Here is a 25393-nt window from a genome sequence, read left to right as displayed (position 1 = left end):
ATTCCAGAAGAGTTTCGTCTTCAGCGCAGGTCTGGCACACATTTAAGACCAGTGAAAATCTGCAAACCCGCATTAGGAAGAAGAGCAGAAGACACAGTCTGAGGTCAGTAAATCTCTTCTGTCTTTAATTTTGTTAATATACAGGGGTACTTATTATACAGTTGGAGTCAGAATTATTACCCCCTCTGAATTATTAGCCCCCCTGTTTATGCTTTTCTACAATGCCTGTTTAACAGAGAGATTTTTTCAACACATTTCTAAACAATAGTTTTAATAACTAATATCTAATAACTGATTTATTTTATCTTTGCCATGATGATGGTAAATAATATTTGACTAGATATTTTTCAAGACACTTTATACAGCTTAAAGTGATATTTAAAGGCTTAGTTAGGTTAAAGGTTAACTAGGCAGGTTAGAGTAATTAGTTAAGTTATTGGATGATGCTTTTTTCTGAAGACTATCAAAAAAATAGCTTAAAGGGATTATTAATTTTGACCTTAAAATGGCTTTTAAAAAATTAAAAGCTGCTTTTATTCTTGTTGAAATAAAACAAATAAAACTTTCTCCAGAAGAAATAATATTATCAGATATAATGTGAAAATTTCCTTGCTCTGTTCAACATCATTTGAGAAATATTTTTAAAAAATAATAAAAAGGGGGGGCCAATAATTTTGACTTTAACTGTATTTACAAATGCACAAGATAGTTTGTAGTACCCGGGAGACCTTGGGTTATTAGTCTCAGCTGTTGTTATTTGGCAATATCTATGAAACATTGTAATGTTGTAACTGACCAATCAGAATTAAGTATTCCAGAGAACAGTGTAATAAATGTGTTTATGATATTCATCTTTATATCTGTAGCGCTTTTACAATGTAGATTGTTTCAAAGCAGTTTAACATGAAGTTCTAATAGACTGAATCTGCTTAATAATACTGTACATGATTCTTTCTGGTTACAGAAGATTTTGCCATCATTTACTTAATCACCATGAGATTGTCTTCAGTTTCACAACACCTGCTGGTGTTCATATCAGTCTTGCCACTTGGTAAGGTTTTGTTCCTGTTGTTTCTGAATTTTTCAAAGTGTTGTTGATATAAAGAGAGAAAGAAATACACATGTGAGACTCACTGTCATCAATATCCTCACCCACAACAACCATCAACATTACTGACAGAAAAATTTTAGTTCTTCAAATTAAAACCAGATTAATATTTTGAACTGAACGAGCCCAACATGCTGGAATTATTGTTATAGTACACTACATGACAAAAGTCTTGTCGACGATCCCAGTTGTAAGAGCGTCAAGAAAGCTTCTAGAAACTTGACTTCTATAAAAACAGCAGAATTCTTGTGATGAATCATCCGTTGAACTGCATTCCAATCACCACAAATATTGCAGAAGACCTACTGGAACCAGCATGGACTTAAGAAATCAGTCAAGTTTGGTGTAAAAATCATGGTTTGGGGTTACATTCAGTATGGGGGCATGCGAGAGATCTGCAAAATGGATGACAACATCATCAGCCTGAGGTATCAAGACATTTGTGCTGCCCATTACATTACAAACCACAGGAGAGGGACAATTCTCCAGCAGGATAGCGCTCCTTCTCATACTTCAGCCTTCACATCAAAGTAAAGAAGGTCAAGGGGCTCCAGGATGACCAGCCCAGTCACCAGATATGAACATTATTGAGCATGTCAGGGGTAAGATGATGGAGGAGGTATTGGAGATGAAGGTAAAGAGTCTTAAAGAACTCTGGGAGTCCTGCAGGAACGCTTTCTTTGCCATTCCAGATGACTTTATTAATCAGTGATTTGAGTCATTGCAGAGATGTGTGGATGCAGTCCTCCAAGCTCATGATGGAGTCAGACACAATATTCATTCTGTTTCCACTGCAGCAGGACTTTATATTCTATACTGGACATTATTTCTGTTAAGTGACAGGACTTTTGCCTGAGTTTAATCAAATCATTAGAAGTCATGGCATGATCATATTTTGTTTTGGTCAAATAAGCGTAATCTAGAGGCTTTTGCCTTTCATGTAAGCCACTTAAATGATCAACCAGAAGTCAAATTATTATTTGTTGTTCCTAAAACTTGGATAGGTGACAAGACTTTTGTCAGGTAGTGTAGTTGTTAATAAAATGCTTTCACAAATGAGAATGTCCCTCTCGCCAATAGCACCTACCTCTGAAAACTGAAGCATTATGCAAAAATCAACGTATTACTAAAAGACTTCTTAAATTGTAAGATTGTGACTTGTAATAAAAAACATGTACATCTTAATCAGAATTAGGGTAAATAAAGATTATGTACATTTCTAGCATTGCATGTTCAAAAAGAGTAATTTTAGGCTCATCTGAACCAATGATTGTTTACAGAATTGTTTAATGTGCATATAAAATAAAAGTCAGTTTTTTTTGCTGGTGCACATTGTTAGTCTTAAGGTGAAAATAAATTGGTGAAAGTAAACACAATGAGAAAAAATTGTCTTGGTAAACTTTAATCAAAATATGATTGTATGCTTCTGTTTTAAAACGTGGAGTATGATGTCAGCAACATTTGCATAGCCAAGCTTCTCCTATTGTTATTTTACTGTGAGTGAAAGATGAAAGAAGCATAAAACCTACTTAATATTAAGATTCAGCTGTAAATATAATAATAATAATAATAATAATAATAATAATAATAATAATACATTTTATTTAAAGCGCCTTTCAGGAAACCCAAGGTCACTGCACAACACACACAAACACACACACACACACACACACACACACACACACACACACACACACACACACACACACACACACACACATGAACAAAAATTTGGGGTCAGTATGATATTATGACTTCTGCTCAACAAGTCTGTATTTATTTAATAAAAAATACAGTACAAATTGTAAAATAGTGAAATGTTATTGCTCTATAAAATAACTGTTAAAAAGTAGTTTATCATTTAATTTTATTTATTCCAGTGATTTTAATATAGACGCTTTATTACTTGTTTTCAGTCACATGATCATTCTGAAATCACAATAATAATAATAAAACTAATAATAATAATAATAATAATAACAATAATAATAATAATAATAATTATTATTATTATTATTATTAATATAATAGTAATAAAAGCTATATAGACAGGAGTAATCATTTATTTGAAACTACATTCAATAATAATACAATTTTATTTATTTATTTAAAATTGTAATAAATATTTAACAACTTGTAAAATGTAATAAATGCCACCTTAATGAACATAATCATTTTATTAATTAAAGACAGTTTTAACATTTTTTTTTAATGAATTAACTCAATAAAAAAATTGACCCCAAGCTTTTGACCGGTAGCGTACATATACACAATTCAATAATTTAATAGATAAACTGAGAGTATAAAAATAGAGAAGAGGATGAAATACAAAGACAACATACAATATGTAAAGTAGTAGGGTTTTAAGTCTTGGTTTGAACACTGGGCAGAGAGTCAATACTGCAGATGTTAGGAGGAAGAAAATTCCAGAGTTTGGGAGCAGAGCGACTGAAAGCTCTGCTTCCCATTGTGCTGAGACGGGCAGAGGGGACAATGAGACACACAAAGTACATAATTATTCTGAAACACAACTCTGCAGCAACTTCAGTTCAAGCTAACTTTGAGTAGTGATTGGTAAATGCTTAGTACCTTAGTTGAGCGTATCCGCTGGGTCTTAAAAAATATTAAATGTTACTAAATCAATGTAGAGAAATTTAAGGTCCTTAAAAAGTTTTAAATGCTATTTTACAAGGTAATCAACTTTAAATCATTTTTGATTGTGCAGTGTATGGTTGTATGCTAAAGTTTTCCTGAATTAAATCTGTGAATATCAGGATGCTGTATAGTTTATGAAATCAATAAAATCTTGTTAGATTTCACATCATGCTGCTTTGTTTATTACAGTAACTAAAGCATCACTGTTATTTCTGTACTTAGTTTTGGATTAGTTTCTTACATTAATATTCAGTAAATATGTAAGTTAAAATTGCAACCCTCACATGGTCACCCACTGAAGCTAAGCAAGGCTGCGCCCGGTCAGTACCTGGATGAGAGACCACATGGGAGCTAGGTTGCTAGTGGTGTTAGTTGAGGCCAGAGGGGCGCCCAAGCTGCGGTCTTTGTGGGTCCTAATGCCCCAGTATAAGGACGGGGACTCTATACTGATCAGTGAGCGCCATCTTTTGGATGAAACGTTAAACCGACATCCTGACTCTTTGTGGTTGTTAAAAATAAGTGTTCTTCGAATAAGAGTAGGGGGTTTAACCCAGGCATCCTGCCCAAGTTTGCCCAACGACCTCTGTCCATCATGGCCTCCTAACCCTCCCTAAACCTCCCCATATCCCCCCCCATTGTGTTAAGTGCTTTGAGTGCCCAGAAAAGCACTACATAAATGTAAGCAGTTATTATTATTGTTATTATTATTAAAATCTTGCCAGTGTTTTTCGGTTGAAACCTAAAGATGTTATAAGGTCTTAAAATGTATGGAAAGAGTCTTAAAAAAAAGGTCTTAAAAGGTATTGAGTTGCACCCTCTGATTCCTGCATATACTCTGTAGTTATATGGCAGTCCTGCCCCAAAATAATGTAAACAATCAGCACTGATCAATCTTTGCACAAGTCTAAATGAATAATACTTTCATAATTGATGATTTATGTTTTCACAGTCCTCTCTTTTGACCCCTGCTTTAACTTCACTGTGCTGGATGAATCAAGGAGATCTACAAGCAATGTCGATCCCAATCGACTTCCCTCTAAGACATTTTGTGACTATCATATCCCATGGAATGGCTGGTATCGTCTCTTCATTAATGGTCAGAGTACTCAAATGGCAGTCTCATCGGCTCCTCTGTATAGTTGTGGCTCTTATTATGCACTGGTGCTGGTGGGAGGACATCCAACAGTTCAGGATGGAGTGGTCTCTCGAACTGTCTGCGGTTCTTCGGGTAACGGCTGCGCTTTCGTGTCTAATTCCATCACAGTCAAAGCCTGTTCAGGAGGTTATTATGTCTATGCATTTGTCCGGCCTGTTGGCTGCATTGAGGCATACTGTGCAGGTAAGCTTATGTTGAGCTCCTCTTTCTGTTTGAGTATATTATTATATACACATTTTAATCTTGGACTAGACTTAAAGGGATAGTTCACCCTATTTGAGTTTCATCTATTTAAAGATATTTTGGGCGGTTAGGACTGTCACCTCACAGTAAGAAGGCTTGTTTGAGTTCCAGCTGGACCAGCTGACATTTCTGTGTGGAGTTTGCATGTTCTCCCCGTGTTGGCATGGGTTTACTCTGGGTACCACAGTCCAAAGACTTGCGCTAAAGGGGAATAAACTAAATTGGCCATATAGTGTATGTGTGAATGAGTGTGGATGAATGTTTCCCAGTTATGGGTTGCAGCTGGAAGGGCATGCGCTGCGTAAAACATATGGTGGAATAGTTGGTGGTTCATTCCGCTGTGGTGACCCCTGATAAATAAAGGACTAAGCTAAAGGAAAATTAATAAATGAAGATATTTTGAAGAATGTTGAATGTATGCTGGCCAAATTTTCATGAATAGGTCGGTGAGCTGTCTCTTTATGCCTTATCTGTGAAACCAAAGAAAATTTCCATCGAAAATCCATCTCTGCATGCAACACAAGTGTATTTGCTGTGAAAGATCCCCCTGACTGTATTGATCAATAAACGTTCAATTGTTAATTAAAGAGATGTTTCCTCCGCAATAAAAAAATGATACACACTTGTTTGCAATTAACCTTATACACTTATCTGAAATTATATTATTAATGATAACAATAATCAACATTATTATTGTGCACCAAAGGATAGATTTTAAGATGCTTTTATTACAGTAGTTCATAAAGCACTACACAACATGACACCTTCCTACATTTCTGACTGTTTATCAAAATATAATCCAAACCGTTTGCTACTCTCTTCTAGCGCTTGATTTATAGAATATTACTCGATATTGCAATCTGGCAGATGCGATCTGGCGGCACTTCTTTTAGCCATTATGCTCCTAAAATTTGGAACTGTCTCCCTCTTGAAGTGAAAGAATCCCCTAGTATTCATGTTTTTAAAAAGCGTGTTCAGACACATCTTTTGAAAGATTGCGTATGAATACACAAGTTTGTAAGGTGTACGCATTTTATCTATTTTGTTGTAGGTTTATGTATGTATGCATGTATGGTGTGTGCTTGCATATGTAAGTACTATTGTGTGCGTGATCATGTGGATATATGCTTATATTTTGTGTACATGAATGCAGGGCCGGCTCGTAGCATAGGCAGTATAGGCAAATACCAAGGGCGCTGTACATCCAGGGGGGCGCCAGAAATGAGCGCGGTTAAGTTGGTTTTGTTCTTGATATTTCTGACACATTCAGTGATATACGGCAATAACTCAAAAAACCTCTTACCCTAAAAAGATCTAAAGTGTGTTTGCTACAAAAAGACAAAGCTGGTTATGTTTCAGAGCTGTCTTTTTCCTTTTTTTTTTTCGCTCGACATTATGACCACAGCTCTGTTTAGCCGGGAGAGAGTGGAGCTCTCAGTAAGGGACCGTCGAAAAAGTGCTTATTTTTTTCGTTTTTATTTTTTATTTTTTGCTCTGTCCTGCGTGTTTTATTTTAAACACAACTAATTTTGTCTTAAATGAGCACAAACCGTTGCTAAGTAGTCGAATGCTTCATTCATTTATTCATTTATATAGATCTGTGCATTCTTAAAGTGACACCACTGTTATCAAACAAAACACAAAGAGATTAATTTGCTGCTCTTCACTAAATAACTATAGTAACTTTGATCAATATTCAAATACAATTAAAAGTTAAATAGGTTTTGTAGCTTTATTTAATTTCTGTATACGCCATTGTTTTTAATAGGTTAAACCTTTTATTTTATTGTCAATATTTTCAAATGTTTTCTATGTATTCTATCATTTGAAGCTATTTGTTGTCCCATATTTTTTTACATCCCAACGTTGACAGATATGGCATAACATTGCTAATCAATAAATATCTATAGTGCTATCTGTTAGTTTTAATGTCAGCTAATGTTATAGAAGTGCATAGATGTTATGGAACATAGTAATAGTAATATAACTATCTCCATCATTACTTCCTCAAGCAAGTGTGTAAATATTAGATATATTTAGCAATAATGTTAATTGCATTGGCATTTTTATCTGACGTTTTTCCAGCTTGTAGTAGTCGATCAAAAAGCTTTTTAGTTTCTTATAACTATACACTAGCAGTGGAATTTACTGCGATGTGACGGGGTGCCATCTGAAATCTTTCCTAGGGCGCCAAATTGGTTAGGGCCGGGCCTGCATGAATGCTTTTATCCGAGTACATGTGTCAAGTTTATGTGGTCTATTTTAATGTTTTTTTGTTGCTGTTTGTGAGGCGCTTTGAGTTGCATGTATGTTGGAAAAGTGCTACACAAATAAAATGTATTATTATTATTAACAATCGCGAAAAGAACAGCGAAAGAAGGTCGCTGGTTTTAGCCCCGGCTGGGTCCAAAAACATGTGGTATTGGTGAATTGGGTCAGCTAAAATTGTCCGTAGTGTATGAGTGTGTGAATGAGTGTGTATGGATGTCTCCCAGTGATGGGTTGCTGCTGGAAAATATGTGCTGGATAAGTTGGCGGTTCATTCCACTGTGGCGACCCCATATTAATAAAGGAACTAAGCCGAAAAGAAAAATGAGTGAATGAATAATAATGATCGTAGTAGTTTGTTCATGTTAGCAAACACATTAACTAACATTAGCTAATAAAACCTTTTTGTGATGTGTTACCACTAAATTTAATATGCAGAAGCAGAAGACCTTTTAAATCAGTTGTTTATAAGCAGTTAATCAAGTACAATTACGGGAATACTGTACACTGTAAAAAGTGGCCGTGATTTCAACGGTAAAAAACTGTAAAAAATGCTACAGTACAAATCCATAACCTGGTTAACAGTATATTTCCTTATGTAAATTGACTTTCCAAGAATTCCCTGCATGGCACATCACTTTTTATGCATTTTATTGACATTAATATGGATCTTTTTAGTTGTTTCCCCATCAGTTATGTACATTAGAGATTTATGTTACATCTAATGTTGATAAACAATGTTTATTTCATGACTTTAATTTTATGCGTGTTACCATACTGGTGTTTAGTAGCTGTGTGAATGACACTGAGCACCTTCTATATGCCGATACTCTTTTCTGCTTGTGGGAAAAGTTGATTGTGATGTGCATTGGCTCATTATGTAACTTCCTCATCACCACCTGCATGTGAGTGTGCTAACATGTCTAAATGTTTAACAAAAGATGTGTAGATGTTGATCATTCAAAACACAGACTACGTCTATAAATTTATAAAATACGGTAATTTACCGTAAAAATGAAAAATTACTTTTACGGTTTGTACCATGTTTTTAACGGTAAATTACTGGCAACCACAGCTGCCGTTTTTTAAAATAAATTTTACGGATTTATTTGTTACAGTGTATAGGTGAATAGTGTTCATCAATGTTTTAAATTTTACTTAACATCTATATCTCTTTGTCTATTAATTTCCATTTGTTTTTTTCAGATGCAAGTTTTATAACTGTGCCTCCAGTGTCAACTACGCCAGGTAATGCAGTAGTTCTATACCTATACTGGCAGCTAAAATTATTTCATAAGATCTATCATGACAATCTGTCATTGTATTGGGGAGGATTTGGGTCTGTGTGTACAGACTGTATGTAAAATACAGATTGAATAGTGTGGATGCAGTGCAACTAGTGCAACTTTCAGTGTATTTGTAAAGCTGTGATTTAAATCAGTGATTCCCAAAGTGGGGGTTGGGACCGCCCCAGGAGGACAGGTTGGGTTGCTTATTGATTTCCATTATATTCAATTTCATTATTCCTTTCAGCTCCTATTATGGGTTTTTGAAAATGACCTTCCATGTAGTATGTAACACAGCGCTCAGTGAAGTGAAATATCCAGATAAGGCTTAAAACTAGATTTAAAATTTTAAAACTTAGATTTTTTAACTGAAAACTATTGAATCATCTATAAAAGAGTCAACTCATAGTGCTTAAAAAATGAATCGTCTTGATAATGAGTCTTTAGTTGTGCTGGTTCGATGTCAGTATGGAACTTAAGCGTTACACATATCATCCTCTGGACAATGATCATCTGATCGTGCTGGTCTTCTGTAGTAATCTACGACTTAGTGGCGAATCATGGCGAATCTCCTCCAGAAGTTACAGCGAATCTTTGTTTACAAGTTTGTGGCGTTTGAGTTGTTGCTTTCATGTAATATGTGTTTGACAGGACAGACTGTACTTCGCGTTCATTTCATACAGATTACAAAACTAAAGAACTTTTGTTTTCAAGTGCTTTTGGTTCACTTAAAAATTCAGATTTCATGTAGATATATTTTGTATGTCTGTGGAGCAGGTATTTGTTAAGATTCTAGTGTGTTTGTTGACCACTAAACTGTCGTAAATATATTATATGAGCTTCTCCGTCAGTATATAGCGATCGATAATTGACTCCTTCATTCGCCATAGTAATCATTACACTTTTCCCCATTTAAAACTATACGAGTGACATGTCTTGTGTATTCTATGGTCTTTGTTTATAACCCCTTCCAGGTCGAGAGTAACTGGGATTGTTGTTTTGGGGGCTTTGGGCTGAAATATTTGGGAATCTCTGATTTAAATGTTCTGAAATTTTATTGTTTTTTCAAGGCAGCATTTCAGTAGGAAAGCTAATTTATTCATAAAGTCGCAGAACACATTGACAACAGGTTTTTGTACTTTCAGATGTTTCTGTGTAAACGACAAGAAAATTAAAACAAACCATTATTTATTAGCAAATGCTCAACACGTTAACAAATTTTTTTATTTTATTCTCTGTTACTAAGGTAAAGTAACGTGAAAAGTCAAGACTGAATTGAAGTCTTATTTCTATGTGTAAGAGCATTGGGTAACACTTTAGAATAACTATCTGTTTTAACTAGTTATTAGATCATTAATAAACTGTTAGTTAATGAGTTATAAATGACTTAAATAAAAGTTACTAGTTTGCTAATTATTTATAACTGCACCTAATGATTTATAACTATACCTAATCAATTATTAGATCATGAACAAGCTGTTAGTAAATTACTTACTAAAGACTTGTTAAGTATCAGTTAATAGTTTATATATGTTATTGGGATGTCATTCTAAAGTTTCAACCATTCTTTATTTATTAGCTTTTAGTAAACGAGAAATAGTTGCAACTTTCGAATAATGTCCCAGTAACATACATAAGCTAATAACTAACACATAACTAATATATAACTCACACTTTACCGATCAGTTGTTCACCATCTAATAACACCAGTGAAACTTTGTGGAACTTAAATAAAATATATATATATTTTTTTACTTATTTTGTTTTCATGTTTAGCACAAAAAGTGCCTAAACCTCATGGGTTTGTATTCTTGTATACTGCTGTTCTGCCATGTGATGGCTCAGTATGTGTGTTTCTAATCTATACATTAAACACAATGTTCAACATTTCAACTATGGAGTTTCTTTGGTAAAATATGAGTGGAACAAGGTTAAGGTACAAACATTTAATATTTTAAACATGACATCAAATTTCTGTAGCTTGAAATTGTTCATTCCATTTGCTGTTTTTTTCATATATATATATATATATATGTATGTATGTATGTATATATATATATATATATATATATATATATATATATATATATATATATATATATATATATATATATATATATATATATATATATATATATATGTATGTATGTATATATATATATATATATATATATATATATATATATATATATATATATATATATATATATGTATGTGTGTGTATATACACTACTAACTCATACTTAACATGTCTTTACTAAGTAATTTACTAACAGTTTGTTTATGATATATTAATAATTTATTAGGTATAGTTAAAAGTCATTAAAATAAAGTTAACAAGTCATTTAGAACAGCTTGCAAGTTATCTATTGGCTATCTATAAGGTACAGTTATAAAAAATTAACACACTATTGACGTTTATTTAACAAGTTATTTATAACTCATTAACTAACAGTTTATTAATGATCTGATAACTAGCTAATCTAAAGTGTTAGTGATTCAAAATTAAATGATTTCATGACAATATGTTGTAATGGTTACGACTAAACTGGTTACAGAATGAATGTATGAAAAAATATAAATATAATATTAACTGTACCCAGCTAAATGTAAAAAGTTACCTGAGACGGAGTAAGAAAGACAGAGAGAGCAGAATCTCAAGAACGCAACACAGGCTCATTGGGAAAATGTACCCAGAGAAATTTCTTGAGAAATATTTGTTTGCTGCCATACATATGTCTGCATTTTATGACTAAAACAAATGCTATGAATCACTACCACTGACTGCTTATCTGCTTATCTGGTATGACTGGTTTTGCCTAGTAGCTCACCAGAAATGTCGTTAGACTTGGGTTTTGAGTCGAAAAATGACAGTTTCAGATACCAGGAAAAAAAAAAAAAAAAAAAAACGTCAGTTTGAGATAACAGTAGAAGCACACGACTGCAATGGCTTTTCTCTTCTAGTTTGCTTTTGAAAACAATATAAGTTGGGTTTAGAGAAGGAGGTGTGTGGGTCAGTTGATATCAACCAGATATATTATGCACAACAACAAGTTGGCTGATTTCCCTTATGGACACGCACAAGAACACATCACCGCGTCCCAGTAATGTATCTGAGATTGTCCACGATGTACACTGCATCCTCTAGTGGATTTGTGATAGCAAAAACTAGATAGCATAGTCCAGGGTACATATTTGTCAGTTCTCAAAAAATGTAGTCCTGGGCACATAATTCTAATGAGCCTGGGATGCAAGAACGAGCCAGACCAAAAAGGAGGCTACTAACATCGATACTAATATTAACCTTTCATAAATACACATAATAGTGCTGCATTTCTCTTAATGGAATATTACCAACTAGATAACTATATGCTTTTTTAAAAAAAAATTAAGATAAACAATGCAATTAATTACACCAACAACTGGAATGTCATTGACAGGTGGTTTTCAATTAAAGGTGCATTCTTTTTAAAAATGTCTCGGTGTGAGCTGAAAGGTCACATACAGTAGCATACAGCAGATTAAGAGATCTCTCAATCAGTTTAATCATGTTTAGCAAAGGTTTTCACTGCCTGAATCAAACATTAATCTCTTCAAACATGATGAAATGTTAACAGAAATATTTTAATTCTTTGAGCAGCACCAGGAATCTTCTACCCATTCGGTTCAGCTGCATTCGATACAATAAATCCTACTTCGGATGAAGGAAGCTCCTCTGCTATTACACTGTTGAGTCCATTTCAGTTCTTTGGCCGCACATACCAGCAGATTTATGTAAGAATTTAATTCAAAGTCTAAATGAGTTGTGAATGCCTCTTTAAAAATAGTAATCAGTTAAACACGTGGTTGTGATTTTAACAGTATTTCTCTTGTTTCAGGTTAATAATAATGGACACCTCACATTCAGCCAGGCTTCAACACAGTATGCTCCTTACTCATTTCCAGCTAATGGAAGTCAAGATATTATTGCTGGACTCTGGACTGACCTTGATAGCCGTCAGAGAGGAGTCATCTCTTATAATCAGTACACTAATGGAAGTGTTCTCACTCGCGCCACTCAGGATATCAACACTTATTTCCCAAATCTGATCTTCACTGCTTCTTGGGTCGTAGTTGCAACGTGGAATAAAGTTGCCTACTATGCCTTAACCAACACAGTAAGTCTGGTACCTTTATTGTGTTTTTATTGTTACGACCTCAAAAAAAGGTCTAGGGCTGAAGTCGAACATAAAAATTGTAGAGAAAATAAATAAACAGTTAGCAGGTTTGATTTTGAAATGACCTTTAAGGTTCTTTTATTGTGAGAAGGTGTAAAAGGTTTGTATTTACAATAAACAAATAAATGAGCGCAAACAAAAAGCTTCAGGGCTGAGCAAGGCCAAAATAATAAACAAAACATTTACTAACTCCACCCCGAAGATAACTTACCTACTGAATCACGAATAAATGAAGAAAATAAATTACAAACACTACCCTTACTCCTTAACTAAACGAAAAAACAGGAGAAAATCAGTGTCAAAGTAAATGGCACTCAGCTCACAACTTTATCAAACAGGGTATTTGACAGTCACAAAAAAAATTGGAGGGGAGAGGAAAAAGGGAGAGAACACCTTAATGTTCACAATTTATAAACAAACAGAAGCACTATGATATGTTTTCCACACGAACGCCACACTCTTAGAAAACTCTCCGTCTCTCCAACCAGCGATCTGACTCCGTCGGTTCCTTTTCAAAATATGCTGACTTCTGCCAGCACCAACCACAGCGCACGCACGCAGCACGTCCAATTAGGGCGGGGTAACCTGGAAACAGGAACGGGACAGGACGAGAGAGGGGAAAAGAGAGACACACACACACACACAGCAGCACAGAAACAACCCAATACGCTCTTGTGTAACATTATTTAAACTGATTGTTCTAGCTGTCCTGTACGGTGACCTTATGTGTCAAGAAAGGCGCCTTTAAATAAAAGCATTATTATTATTATTATTATTATTATTATTATTAAGTTATTTTGTACTTTTTGAAAACATTCTGAGTATGCTTCACACAGGTGAGTGGCCTCCTGGAGGAAAAAACAAACAAACAAACATAGATTGGGTAGCTTAGAGGCCTTTCATACACACGGCGCAACAAGGCACAAGACATGTTTGGCATGATTTGTTGCTATTTTCATGTTTTCCGCCACATTGTTTACATAGCAAGATCATTTGCACCACTTTGAGGACTCATGGGCGTGCCGGTCTAAAAAGTACGTGTGTTAAGATGCATTGTTGCTATTTTGAGGAACTGAAAGCTTTTGATCATCTAAAAGCTGGTTTAAAGTTAGTTATGCACCTATGGTGGTCCAAACGCTTACACATTGCATACTACACAGATATCTTTACATGTAAAAAAAATATAGGATTAACATATTACAAAAATCATTATTTTCTACATAAATATAAAATCCACTGCCTTTCGTGCCTTCATCTCAGTGGGCTTTTTCAGGTTATTCATGACAATTTGAATAATGTTATTATTAGTAGCAAAATTATTTATTATTTGCATATGTATAATTCTTTTGATGAAAACAAGTTAAGATTTGTCCACCTGTCGGGTTTTGGAGATGTATGCATCACCATATGGGGCATAAGAATAGGACATCGCTTCGTTATTATTGTCCATTTATTTGTTTGCTGGAAATTAGAACTAAGCTTAGAAATTGTTTTGAAACAAATCTTTGCGCTTAAACTCAATTAAATATGTAGGCTAATGGATGTCTTGATTGGAGTGCATACAACACCTTATCCATGAAAGTAAAGGAGTAAAGTGAAGTGTAAAAGTAAAGAGGCAGAATGGAGGAGGCTCATTCTTTATCTTCACGCTGCAGATGGTCTGGTTAACTGTTTTCTCTCTTAGTTTTTTCACTTATAAAGTCTGCCGTGTAAATAGCATATGCACCATGGTGTGATGCAACTGACTCTTAAAGGGAATAGGAGATGAGACTCATTGGTTTATTGCATGTTATAGTCAAAACACACCTATAACTCATTAAGAGAATAAGTACAAGCCTACTAGACCATGCACCGGGGCGCAGATCGTATGTTTCTGTTTTTAAAATGGCAAAAGTGGATTCAGACATGCCCTTAAGGCTTTTACGACTTTGTGCTTAGATTGTTAAAATATAGCTCTTAGACTTAGAATTGTCATAGCATTAGTATACAGCTACTCTCTGATGATTTAAAGTGGTTCTTTTATCCTCACTTACAAATCACCTTTGGATAAGTAATCTTCTAAATGAATAAATGTAAATGTAAATCGTGTGAACATTTTGTCATTTTTTTCACAATTATTTATTATTTCACAAGTATTTATATTGTCATCCAGGAATGATAACCATGGGAAATTACTGTCAACACTTGATTTGAAGAATTGTTGCCAAAAATACAAAATGCCATAGACCAAGTTCAAACTGAATTATTTAAATTATTATTATATTGACTGTGTACACAGTGATCGGAACACAGAAATTACCACTAAATATAAATAGCACAAGTTCAGACATTGACCCTCATAAATTGTGAGTATTTTTATGTTTAATGCTTTTTTTTCCCATTTTTTTTAGGAAACGTCGTTTCAAGTGATTTTAATTTCAGGCAGTAATTATTCTTTTATTTTGATGAATTATGGAGACATTGCTACTACAGGACTTCAGGTGCAGGTAAAAGATTCTTTTTATTACTGTATAAAACTATTAGTGTAAATGTTTTGAAAAAAAAAAAAGTAAAGCCACTGTTTGGTGTTAAATAAGCAGGTATAATAATTGATTTGTTTATCCAAATTTTAAGTTGTTCACCCTTAAGTGGTTCCAATCCTTTTTGATTTTCACAAAAGAAGATATTTAGTGCGATTTGTTGCAATTTTCAGAGCAACGCAACCCAAATTTTCCCGTTTTGTGCCATGTTGTTTAAATAGCAAATCCATTTGCACTACTTTGTGGACTCATGGGTGTGCCGGTCTAGAAAGAAGGTGTGTTAAGGCACATTGTCGGCACATTGCTATTATGAGGAACTAAAATAGACTTGGCTATTGACCAGTTTAAAGCAGGTCTACAGTCTAGCACAAATTGCATTAGTTATGTGCCTTACAAATACACATTGCTTAATACACACAGGATCTACAGAAATACACAGATATCTTTACAAGTTAAAGATAAAAAAAATAATAATTAAAGGATTAAAATGTTCCAAAAACATTATTTTCTACATAAACATGACAATCTGCTTTTATATAATGATAATATTATTAGTAGTATTATATATATATATATATATATATATATATATATATATATATATATATATATATATATATATATATATATATATATATATATATATATATATATTATTTGTTTGAATAAAAAACAAGCTTGGATTAGTCCACCTGTAGGACATATGGGGCATAAGAAACGTGGAAACATGTTTGGATATAACAACTCAGTTTTTTGACCACACATCGTTATTATTGTTCATTTAATACTTTGCTGGAAATTAGAACTGAACTCAGAAATAGTTTTGAAACTACTCTTTGTGATTAAAAAACTATTTTACAAATGTAGGCTGATGGATGTCTTCAGTGGTGCATACAAAACTGTTTCCTGTTTCCACAAAAATAAGACAGTGAAGTAAAGAGAAAGTAAAGAGGTCGAATGGAGGAAGCTCGTTCTTTATCCTCATGCTGCATATGGTCTGTTTAACTGTTTTCTCGCTAGTGAAGCGTTCAGTTTCTCCACTTACAAAGTCTGCCATGTAAATAGCAAATGTGCCATGGCGTGACGTAACTGACTCTTAAAGGGAATGGGAGATGAGACTTTGATTGGTTTAATGCATGTTATGCTCAAAACAGACCCATAACACAATAAGATTCGGGGGAATTCGGACCCAAATTGTTGACATGTTGGAAACCACAAGCCATTGACATCCATAGAAACTTAAATAAAAAAATAAATCCAAGTTAATGGTTACCTGTTTCCAACTTTCTTCAAAATATTTTCTTTTGTGTTTAACAGATTTTTGGGAATTTCTTTCTATCCATTTAATGGCTAAAATAAAAAGTCTGCAATATGCTGGGTTAGACAATACAGAGTGCTATTTATTGTTAGATAATAGAGCTGCTACTATACTGACCAAAGACGAATGCATCATAATAAATATATAAATAAATGACTGACGTTTTTTCACATTTAGGCTGGTTTTGACACCATGAACTCCACAGATTACTTTGTGATTCCTGATTCAAACAGCGGGAGCTCAATCTCAAACCTCAATGCCTCCAGTAATGTCAATGATCTAGGCCGATGGGCCTTCAGGGTGGATAGTGGACCACAGACAGGTAATCATACAACTCACACAGACTTTACTATTAATCGTGGGAAACACCAAGCTGAAGTAAAAAAGCTGGCAGTGACAAAAACCCACTGTGTTATGGCCTCATATCGACTACATCTGGATCAAATAGCTGCATGTGAACACACACACAAACTATAAACAAAACTGAGGAATTAGCTCATGCAAATATGTTTGATAATATGATAACCCATATTGGTTGCAAATATTTAAGCAATGCAACAAAAGACACCCGACTGACCAAAATCTCTCTCTTTATAAAAAGGTTTTCTTTTACAAACCAATGAAACATTTTGAACTCCTTGTAATGTCCTTTTATTATTAGTTTATATTTTATTGCATGTTTCAAAACATTATTCAACCAAGGTTTTTTTTTTAGTATTTTATGTCAGCATCGATGCAAGAACTTTTCATATAATGTATTATCTAAAATTAAGTGTATATATAATAAAATTAAACTGAAAAGATGCAGTACAGTGCACACATTAAAATTCTAATTCCAAGATGTAAAAAAAAAATAATAATCAAATGCATTTTAGAATGATGACAGCAATGATAATATAACTTTAACTGTAATGAAAGAGATTACACAAATAACTGCAAAGTGGAATATAAGTCCACTTTTGTTCGCTGCAGCACACTGTTGTTTGCCAGAATGATGGTCATCTGGCCATCAGAAAATATATTAGTGTCTCAATTTCCAAAAAAACTTCTGAAAACATTGTTAAAGGTGCAGTATGTAAGTTTGACACCCAGTGGTTGAACTAAGTATCGCACTCCTGGATCAAAGCAAACGCAAGCGCAGGTTGCCATATTGACGACAGGAGCGAGTGATTTAAACCGTTTTCTAAATAAAGCAGCGGCACTCAATAGAAGGAATATTCTCCATACTAAAAGAGGGTTTTTATCCTAACCAACACCTCAAATTGATATGTGAGAAATGGCTTCTATTTCTCACAGTTGAACAACAGAAAACTGACAATGATCACCTCAGGTAAACTTTATGTGCTTTATTCAGTGCTAAATGCTCACAATGTGAGTTTGAATGACATTTTACATGACCTTTATTTTCTTTAAGGCTTGTACACACGGGACCCTTTTCGATTGTGTTTATCGTCAGCGTTTTCTCGATGTTTTTCTGAATTCAAACCCAATCGATTTTCATTGGCATAGAGTAGAAGAGTATGCAAAATCACTCCTTGACGTTGGATAGCGCTACAAAACTTTAAGCTTCTGACAACCGCTTGTAAAAGTGCTCTCGCATTGACAGTTTTGCGCTAGAGAGCCTCCAAGTGCTGTTTCAAGAGTTCACACTTAGATACTGTTTGACAACTTGTTAGCAAGTTAGCAGGTTTGGCATGCTGTCCCGGGAGAGAACCCTGAGATCGGAGATAGTTTAGCCCAGGGCTCCCGTCAGGTCCATAAAGCATGTGAGGGGAGTACGAGGTCAGGTGTTCTCGAGAGCTCCCCTCGGCAAAAGAGGAAAGGAGGAGAAGGGGGGAATGGGGGGATAAGGGAGCAGATCTTAGCTAGGTTATTTATAGTGAGTTTGGATCAATCCGATTGGCTAGCCAATGAGTGTAGATGAGTGGCCAGCTGCAGTCAATCATATCACGTGCTCCTCTCGAAATTAGTTTGTGAAACTTCATTTACGGTAACTTCAGCAGCTTCGTGCACGTGAACAAAAGTGCCAACCTGATAGGTGGAGAAGGTTGTAATGCGGCACATCAAAAAAAAAATAAATAAATAAAAGTAGAGCATGAGGCGTTTCTTAAAAAAATGGTGCTTTTACACCTGCCGCTTTGTGCGTTGGTGTGCATGATCACATTGGCCCCCTGTATTTAGTCACAAGGCATTAAACATTGACAGAAAATGTAAGCGCCTTTATACTGCAAGCAGCAGCAGACAGTTCACCTCAGATCTTGAAAGTAAAATAAACTGTTTGAATTTAAACTGTTAGAACTAAATCCATATCAGTGATTCAGCATCTGCATTTAATAATGTTGAAGAGGGTTAATATGTATTAAATGCATTATAAACCTCACCATTTCATGAGTTAGTGCATATTCTGTGCTTCTGAATAGCTGTATTTAAATTTCTGTCGTGTTTCGTCTTGAGCAAACAGCCAAATTGCTCATCACTACATACAATATCTCATCTTGTATCGTGTTGTTAGGACACGCAGTTACAATGCAACCTGCTCATCTAATGTTTACCCTCGTAATATTTATAATTTGCCAAATAATAACCTTATGTGGAACTGAATCTGTCTCATTTTGGAATTCATATGATACTGTCCACCAGAGGTCCCATTTCAATCACAGACGCATGCTATCAGAGTCTTTCTGATGAATGAGTGAATTAAATATGCGGTTTTTCACCAATGCAACCCCAAGTGCTGAAATATAATGGACTAAACTGGCATTGGGTAGGTTAAAAGGACCAAAAACAAAAAAGATCCAAAAAAGAGTTCCAGGATGGAAAACACACTTTCAAAGCAGAATATCTGACTTCAGCATTGTTTTTCAGATAAACAAGAATGTTCACTTAGCATGTCTCTAAAATATTTGCAAACATATTATGGTATTTTTATTCTTTAGAAGAGTCAAAAACTTACATACAGCTCCTTTAAAATTAGACAAGGTAATTTTCAATAAAAAAATATTGCATATAGCTTCTGATAGCATATAGATTCTGGATATTCAGATAATCACCTATTTATTTAAATTTTTGAGAAAGTAAATTTCCTCTTTACCAAGGCAATTATTTGCTAAGGTTAAGCTATTAACAACATCTGGACTGAAATCTGCAAACAATGACAAAAAGCACTCATAATATGCAACAATCTAGATGGCGCTGTTGAGGTCGGCTGCTGACATGACTGCTCTGACCTCCTTCCTATAAGCTTTGCACTGCATATTGTACTGTGACAAAAAAAAAATTGAGATTTCATAATGTGCAGTGTTTCATAACCTCTGCAGTGACAACAACACCAGCACCGACATCAACAATTGAGACCACAACAACAACTACTCTAACATCAACACCAGAGATGACAACAACAACTGCACTTACATCAACACCAGAGATGACAACAACAACTGCACTAACATCAACACCTGAGATGACAACAACAACTGCACTAACATCAACACCAGAGATGACAACAACAACTGCACTAACATCAACACCAGAGATGACAACAACAACTACACTAACATCAACACCAGAGATGACAACAACCACTGCACTAACATCAACACCTGAGACGACGACAACAACTGCACTAACATCAACACCTGAGACGACAACAACTACTGCACTTACGTCAACACTAGAGATGACAACAACAACTGCACTAACATCAACACCAGAGATGACGACAACAACTGCACTAACATCAACACCTGAGACGACGACAACAACTGCACTAACATCAACACCAGAGATGACAACAACAACTGCACTAACATCAACACCTGAGACGACGACAACAACTGCACTAACATCAACACCAGAGATGACATCAACACCTGAAACCACAACAACAACTGCACCAACATCAACACTTGCAACGACAACAACATCCGCACCACCAACAACATCTGCACCACCAGTACTGGCAGGTAATTATGAACTATGAATTATTTATTGAATTGTTATGCTTTGCTATTGGTGCATTTCACATGAGTAACATGCTGATTTCACCAAGTAGGACATGTTCCTGAATAAACATCTGTGTTGATTCTGGAACAAAATTCCAATCAGTCTATTAGAAATAAGAGATATGTGTACCGTTTAGGTTAAGTTTAGGCTTGCGGCTAGGTTTATTCACTTCTATGTGATTGTTATCCAGCTATTTTCCCCCTCTGATTTTGGGAATAATTTACAGTTATGAATGGGTTTTAGGGTAGCGAAAAGGTATGAAGTAGAATAAATTTCAGAATAAAGCGCGGGACAGATCAGTAACTGGTTTAATTTTGGACGGGAGTGGGCGGCCTAACAATATTGCTCCCAACTCCCGAGCGAGCGAGCACGTGTATGTGTGTGAATGAGACAGCTGCTGCGTTGAGCTTGTTTGTTGCTGTGTATGTATGTGTGTGTGTGTAATTTTTAGAAAAACATATGCTTTTTTCTTTCCCCTTAGTTGTTGGACTTAAAGTGACGTTTACTACACATCTAGATCTCACTGACAGTGCCAACCTCAAGTTAATTTTACAGCAAGTAAGTCAGATACACATGTAGTACTGTAGTTTATACAAACTACAGTACAATGCTATTACATAACTAATGCTGACTTTCATCTGTTTGTCCATCTTTTTGTCAGGTGAAACAGCAGCTGGTCTCTTACTCTCTCCCAACCAGCGTACAGCTGGGTTTAAGAAGCCTGCAAAAATTACAGTAAATTATTATTGGTTTCCTTCAAGTAAAGAATATTATGAAAGCATTGTAAAAATCATTGTCCCAAACATTAATATTTAAAGGTCTAACAATTTAAAAAGATGTAACATTGTTAGGGGTTTAACAGTACAGATTAGTCACAGTTTGGTACGTACCTCGGTTTTGAGGTCACTGTTCGGTACATGTGCGGTACAGCAGGGATAATGCAGTAACAAAAAAAAAAAATCTGTTCTGTGTTTATTTTTAACAGGCAGATGTGTTTTATCACAATCAGCTAGAGTACTTCCTGTGATGCAAAAGTACAAAATAAATAGAATAATGAAAAATAAACCTTTATAATTAGGAAACTGTGTTATAATCTTTCAAAAATTCAAAGTTCAGCCCTTTCCTAAAACGACAGAAAAACAATAACTGTGCAGGATTCAGTAAGCTTCAAAACTGAAATCTCTTTTAATGAAGATATCTCCGCTTTGTCCATCTATAACAGCGGGTGCAGTGGACTACAACTGTTCAGTCTTGTGCGTGTGTGTTGAGAAAGAACTCATGTGTGTGTGAAATGAGACAGAATCTTATATTTTTGTAGTTTTTTTTACGTAAACACTGTTGACAGATGTGCATGACTTGCGTCTTCTGCAGCTCCTCGCACATGAGCACTGCGCTTTTTTAAAAGGCATGTCAAGATAAAACAGTTTCAACCTGCAGCAGCGCTCATTACTGTCAGTTCCAGAGCAGTGGACCAATCCGTGGCTCGAATAGCATTGCGAGCTTCTGTGTAGAAAGTTGGCACGACAACGCCAACATTCAATTCAGCTTTATTTGTATAGCGCTTTTACAATGTAGATTGTGTCAAAGCAGCTTCACATAAATGGTCATAGTAACTGGATCAGGGTATTTTAGTTTTTAGTGTTTAAGTTCAGTTCAGTTTAGCTCAGTTCAGTGTGATTTAAAATCATTACTGAGAGTTCAAACACTGAAGAGCAAACTCATTGATGCGTAGCTCTACAGATCCTGAACTATGCAAGCCAGTGGCGACAGCAGAGAGGAAAAAAAACTTCACCGATAGGAGAGTGAAGAAAAAAAACCTTGAGAGAACCAGACTCAGTTGGGCACGACCATTTTAATTTCTCCGCTGGCCAAAAGTCTTGTGCAGAGCTGCAATCTCATCAGTGGAGGCTGGAAGCTGGCCTCAGCGATGACAGAATGGGCGGAACTACTAATGATGGGAAGTTACGATCATTTTACTGACTCTGAGCTTTGAGTCACGTTCATCGATATAAACAAATCTTTTTTTCAATTTGCTTGCAAACACATCTACAACTAGCACAAACGTTAACCACACTAGAAACAACCTGAGTTTTTTGTCTATGATTAGCTGAGCTCACCTCTTCTGACATCAAATTTGAGTCGTTCATTCTTGTGACACAGAGACTCCCATATAAGTTGAATCAATGCACAGAGTAAAAATGTAAAAACTCTAAATTGTAGAAGTTTACCCCAAAGGATGTAGGAAATCACAGGAAAAAAGAGAGAAAGAAAAAAAAGAAAAAAATGTGTTGGGTTTTAAGAGGATATGATGAACGAACGACTCAAAAACCAGAAGGCTCGAAAGGTGAACGAATCACAGGTCCTTTCAGCTTAGACTAGTGCATTAATTCAACTTATATGGGACTGTCTGTTGTTTTTTTTTGTGTGTGTGTGTGTCTTCATAATAACAGGGTTCATACTGTCATGGAAAACCTGGAAAAGTCATGGAATTTTGGCATGACATTTTCCAGGCCTGGACAAGTTTTGCAAAAAACAGTAAAACCCATGACGTTTTGGAAAATCCTGAAAATTTGTTTGACAAATATCTGTATACTTGAATATAGGTTAGTTGTCTTTTCTGTCCATGACCAATCCCATGGTCTTACATTTGTGCGTTACATAAACAAATTTTATAGATATAAATATAAAATTAAACTAAGCAGTTGGCAGTTCATTCCACTGTGGCGACCCCTGATAAATCAGGGACTAAGTCTTAAGAATAAATGACTAAAAGACTAAATGAATGAATAATTGTTACATGCTTTACGATATGCTGTAATAAATTTGAATATGCATGGTTTTTCTTATTTACCACATATACAAAGACATTACATCTAACATTAGGTCAAGACAATTTACTTGAAAGTCTTGGAAAAATCATGGAATTGTGGTAGTAAAAATGTGTATGAACCCTGTAATAATTAATTGATTATTCTCTTGTATGAATTCCCCAATGTTTCATCTGTTTGCTGCCAGTTGTTATTTGAATGTAATGTTTTCTAAAGTACGTCCTCTTTGTTTGCTCATTAAAGTCATTTCTGCCAGCACTTATTGTAGGTGCTCTTCTTGACATGTTTCACTGCCTGCCTTCATTATTGGGGGACAGAGCAAGACTCTGGGTTGTTTCAGCCGAATTTTGGGTACAATATGAACAAACCAATAAATGAATAATAGTTGTTTATAAATACAAATTATTTTATAATTAAAATAATTGGTCATAAACATCTTTTTAAAACAACCCAGCAGTTGGGGTTGTCCACATTTTGCTGCACAAAAGGAACACTCCACATTTTATTTTTAATTTATTTTTGAAAACAGGCTTTTTGTAAGACTCTCGTAAAATAAAACAGTAGACTTCTACCATTTTTAATACATTCAACTGATCTCCGGGTCTGGTGTGAGCACGTTTAACTTCAGATCACTGAATCAAGTTAGACCATTAGCATCTCACTCAAACATGACCAAAGAGTTTCAATCGTTTTCCTATTTTAAGCTTGACTATTCTGTAGTTACATCTTGTACTAAGACCAACAGAAATTTAAAAGTGGCTATTTTCTTGGCCTATATGGCTAGGAACTCCACTCTCATTCCTGCGGGGGCAATACAAGCTTGAAAAGATTAATGAATAGTCTCAACAAATGTCTCATTATGGTAAAAATTTTAAGCACAGCATAATATCAAAGAACATGAAAAAGACAACGCTGTGCATGTCTGCAGTTCTACTGCTGCCTTTAAATTCAGTGGAACAGCAACAATGTACAGTATCATAGTGTAAAACACAGTGGTGTAAAGTAACAAATTAAATACCCAAATTAATGTAACTGAGGAGTTTTTCTCAAGAATTGTAATTTACTAAGTAATTTTAATAATGTGTACTTTTACTTTCCCTTAAGTACATCTTTAGTGGAGTATTGGTACTTTCACTCCGCTACTTTCCTTCAACCTGCAGTCAAGACTTAATTTTTTTTCTGTTTACTGGGATTAAAAAATCAGTCCTGTGATTCCTGTAGAAAGCAAATCACACAGTAAATCACATCATAATGAACAACCTCAAGACATGGGTGATTTATAATTGCTGCAAACTGTTTGGATTTGGAAGCATTAAAAGTGTCCAAAAAGATGTCCAAAATCTTTACACGCATTGAACCAGCAACTGTTTAGATGCATGTCACTGATGAGAAGATGACTGATGTTTACTGTATGATGACCGAAGTGTTTAGTGTATCTTAGTCTATAAAATAACCAACTTCTTTAGTCAGAGTGATATTTAAGAGATTAATGAGATTTAAGCTTTACCACTAGGAAAAGTGGTTATGTGTGTGTGGCTGTGGGTTATAGTGATACATTTAGTTTTGGTATAAGGTGGAAAACTCACTGTATTAAACTTGAGTCTTTGCATTAATTAAAACTAAATAAAATAAAAACATGCATGAACAGTTCTTTGGTCAAGTGATATATATATATATATATATATATATATATATATATATATATATATATATATATATATATATATATATATATTTGGCATAAGATGAAATTTATGCCAATAATTCTTTTATGAAAAACATTTATAGTGTAA

At 34.8% G+C, this 25393-nt stretch overlaps 1 protein-coding gene across 1 annotated transcript; it reads left to right on the top strand.

The window, feature by feature from the left end:
• On the top strand, positions 1-23858 carry LOC100536083 (uncharacterized). The gene is made up of 11 exons (XM_017358642.4): positions 1-103; positions 965-1051; positions 4713-5102; positions 8637-8678; positions 12357-12490; positions 12595-12873; positions 15324-15419; positions 16948-17092; positions 20088-20732; positions 21254-21330; positions 21434-23858. The coding sequence occupies exons 2-11, from the start codon at positions 994-996 to the stop codon at positions 21509-21511; spliced, it is 1944 nt and encodes a 647-aa protein (XP_017214131.3). The 5' UTR covers positions 1-103; positions 965-993; the 3' UTR covers positions 21512-23858.
• The last annotated feature ends 1535 nt before the right edge of the window (positions 23859-25393 follow it).

Source organism: Danio rerio, chromosome 12 (genome assembly GCF_049306965.1).
Source record: "Danio rerio strain Tuebingen ecotype United States chromosome 12, GRCz12tu, whole genome shotgun sequence".
In the NCBI taxonomy this organism is placed as follows: Eukaryota; Metazoa; Chordata; class Actinopteri; order Cypriniformes; family Danionidae; genus Danio; species Danio rerio.
The sequence above is the reverse complement of the archived record's forward strand: the minus strand, read 5'-3'. Positions and strand labels throughout refer to the sequence as shown.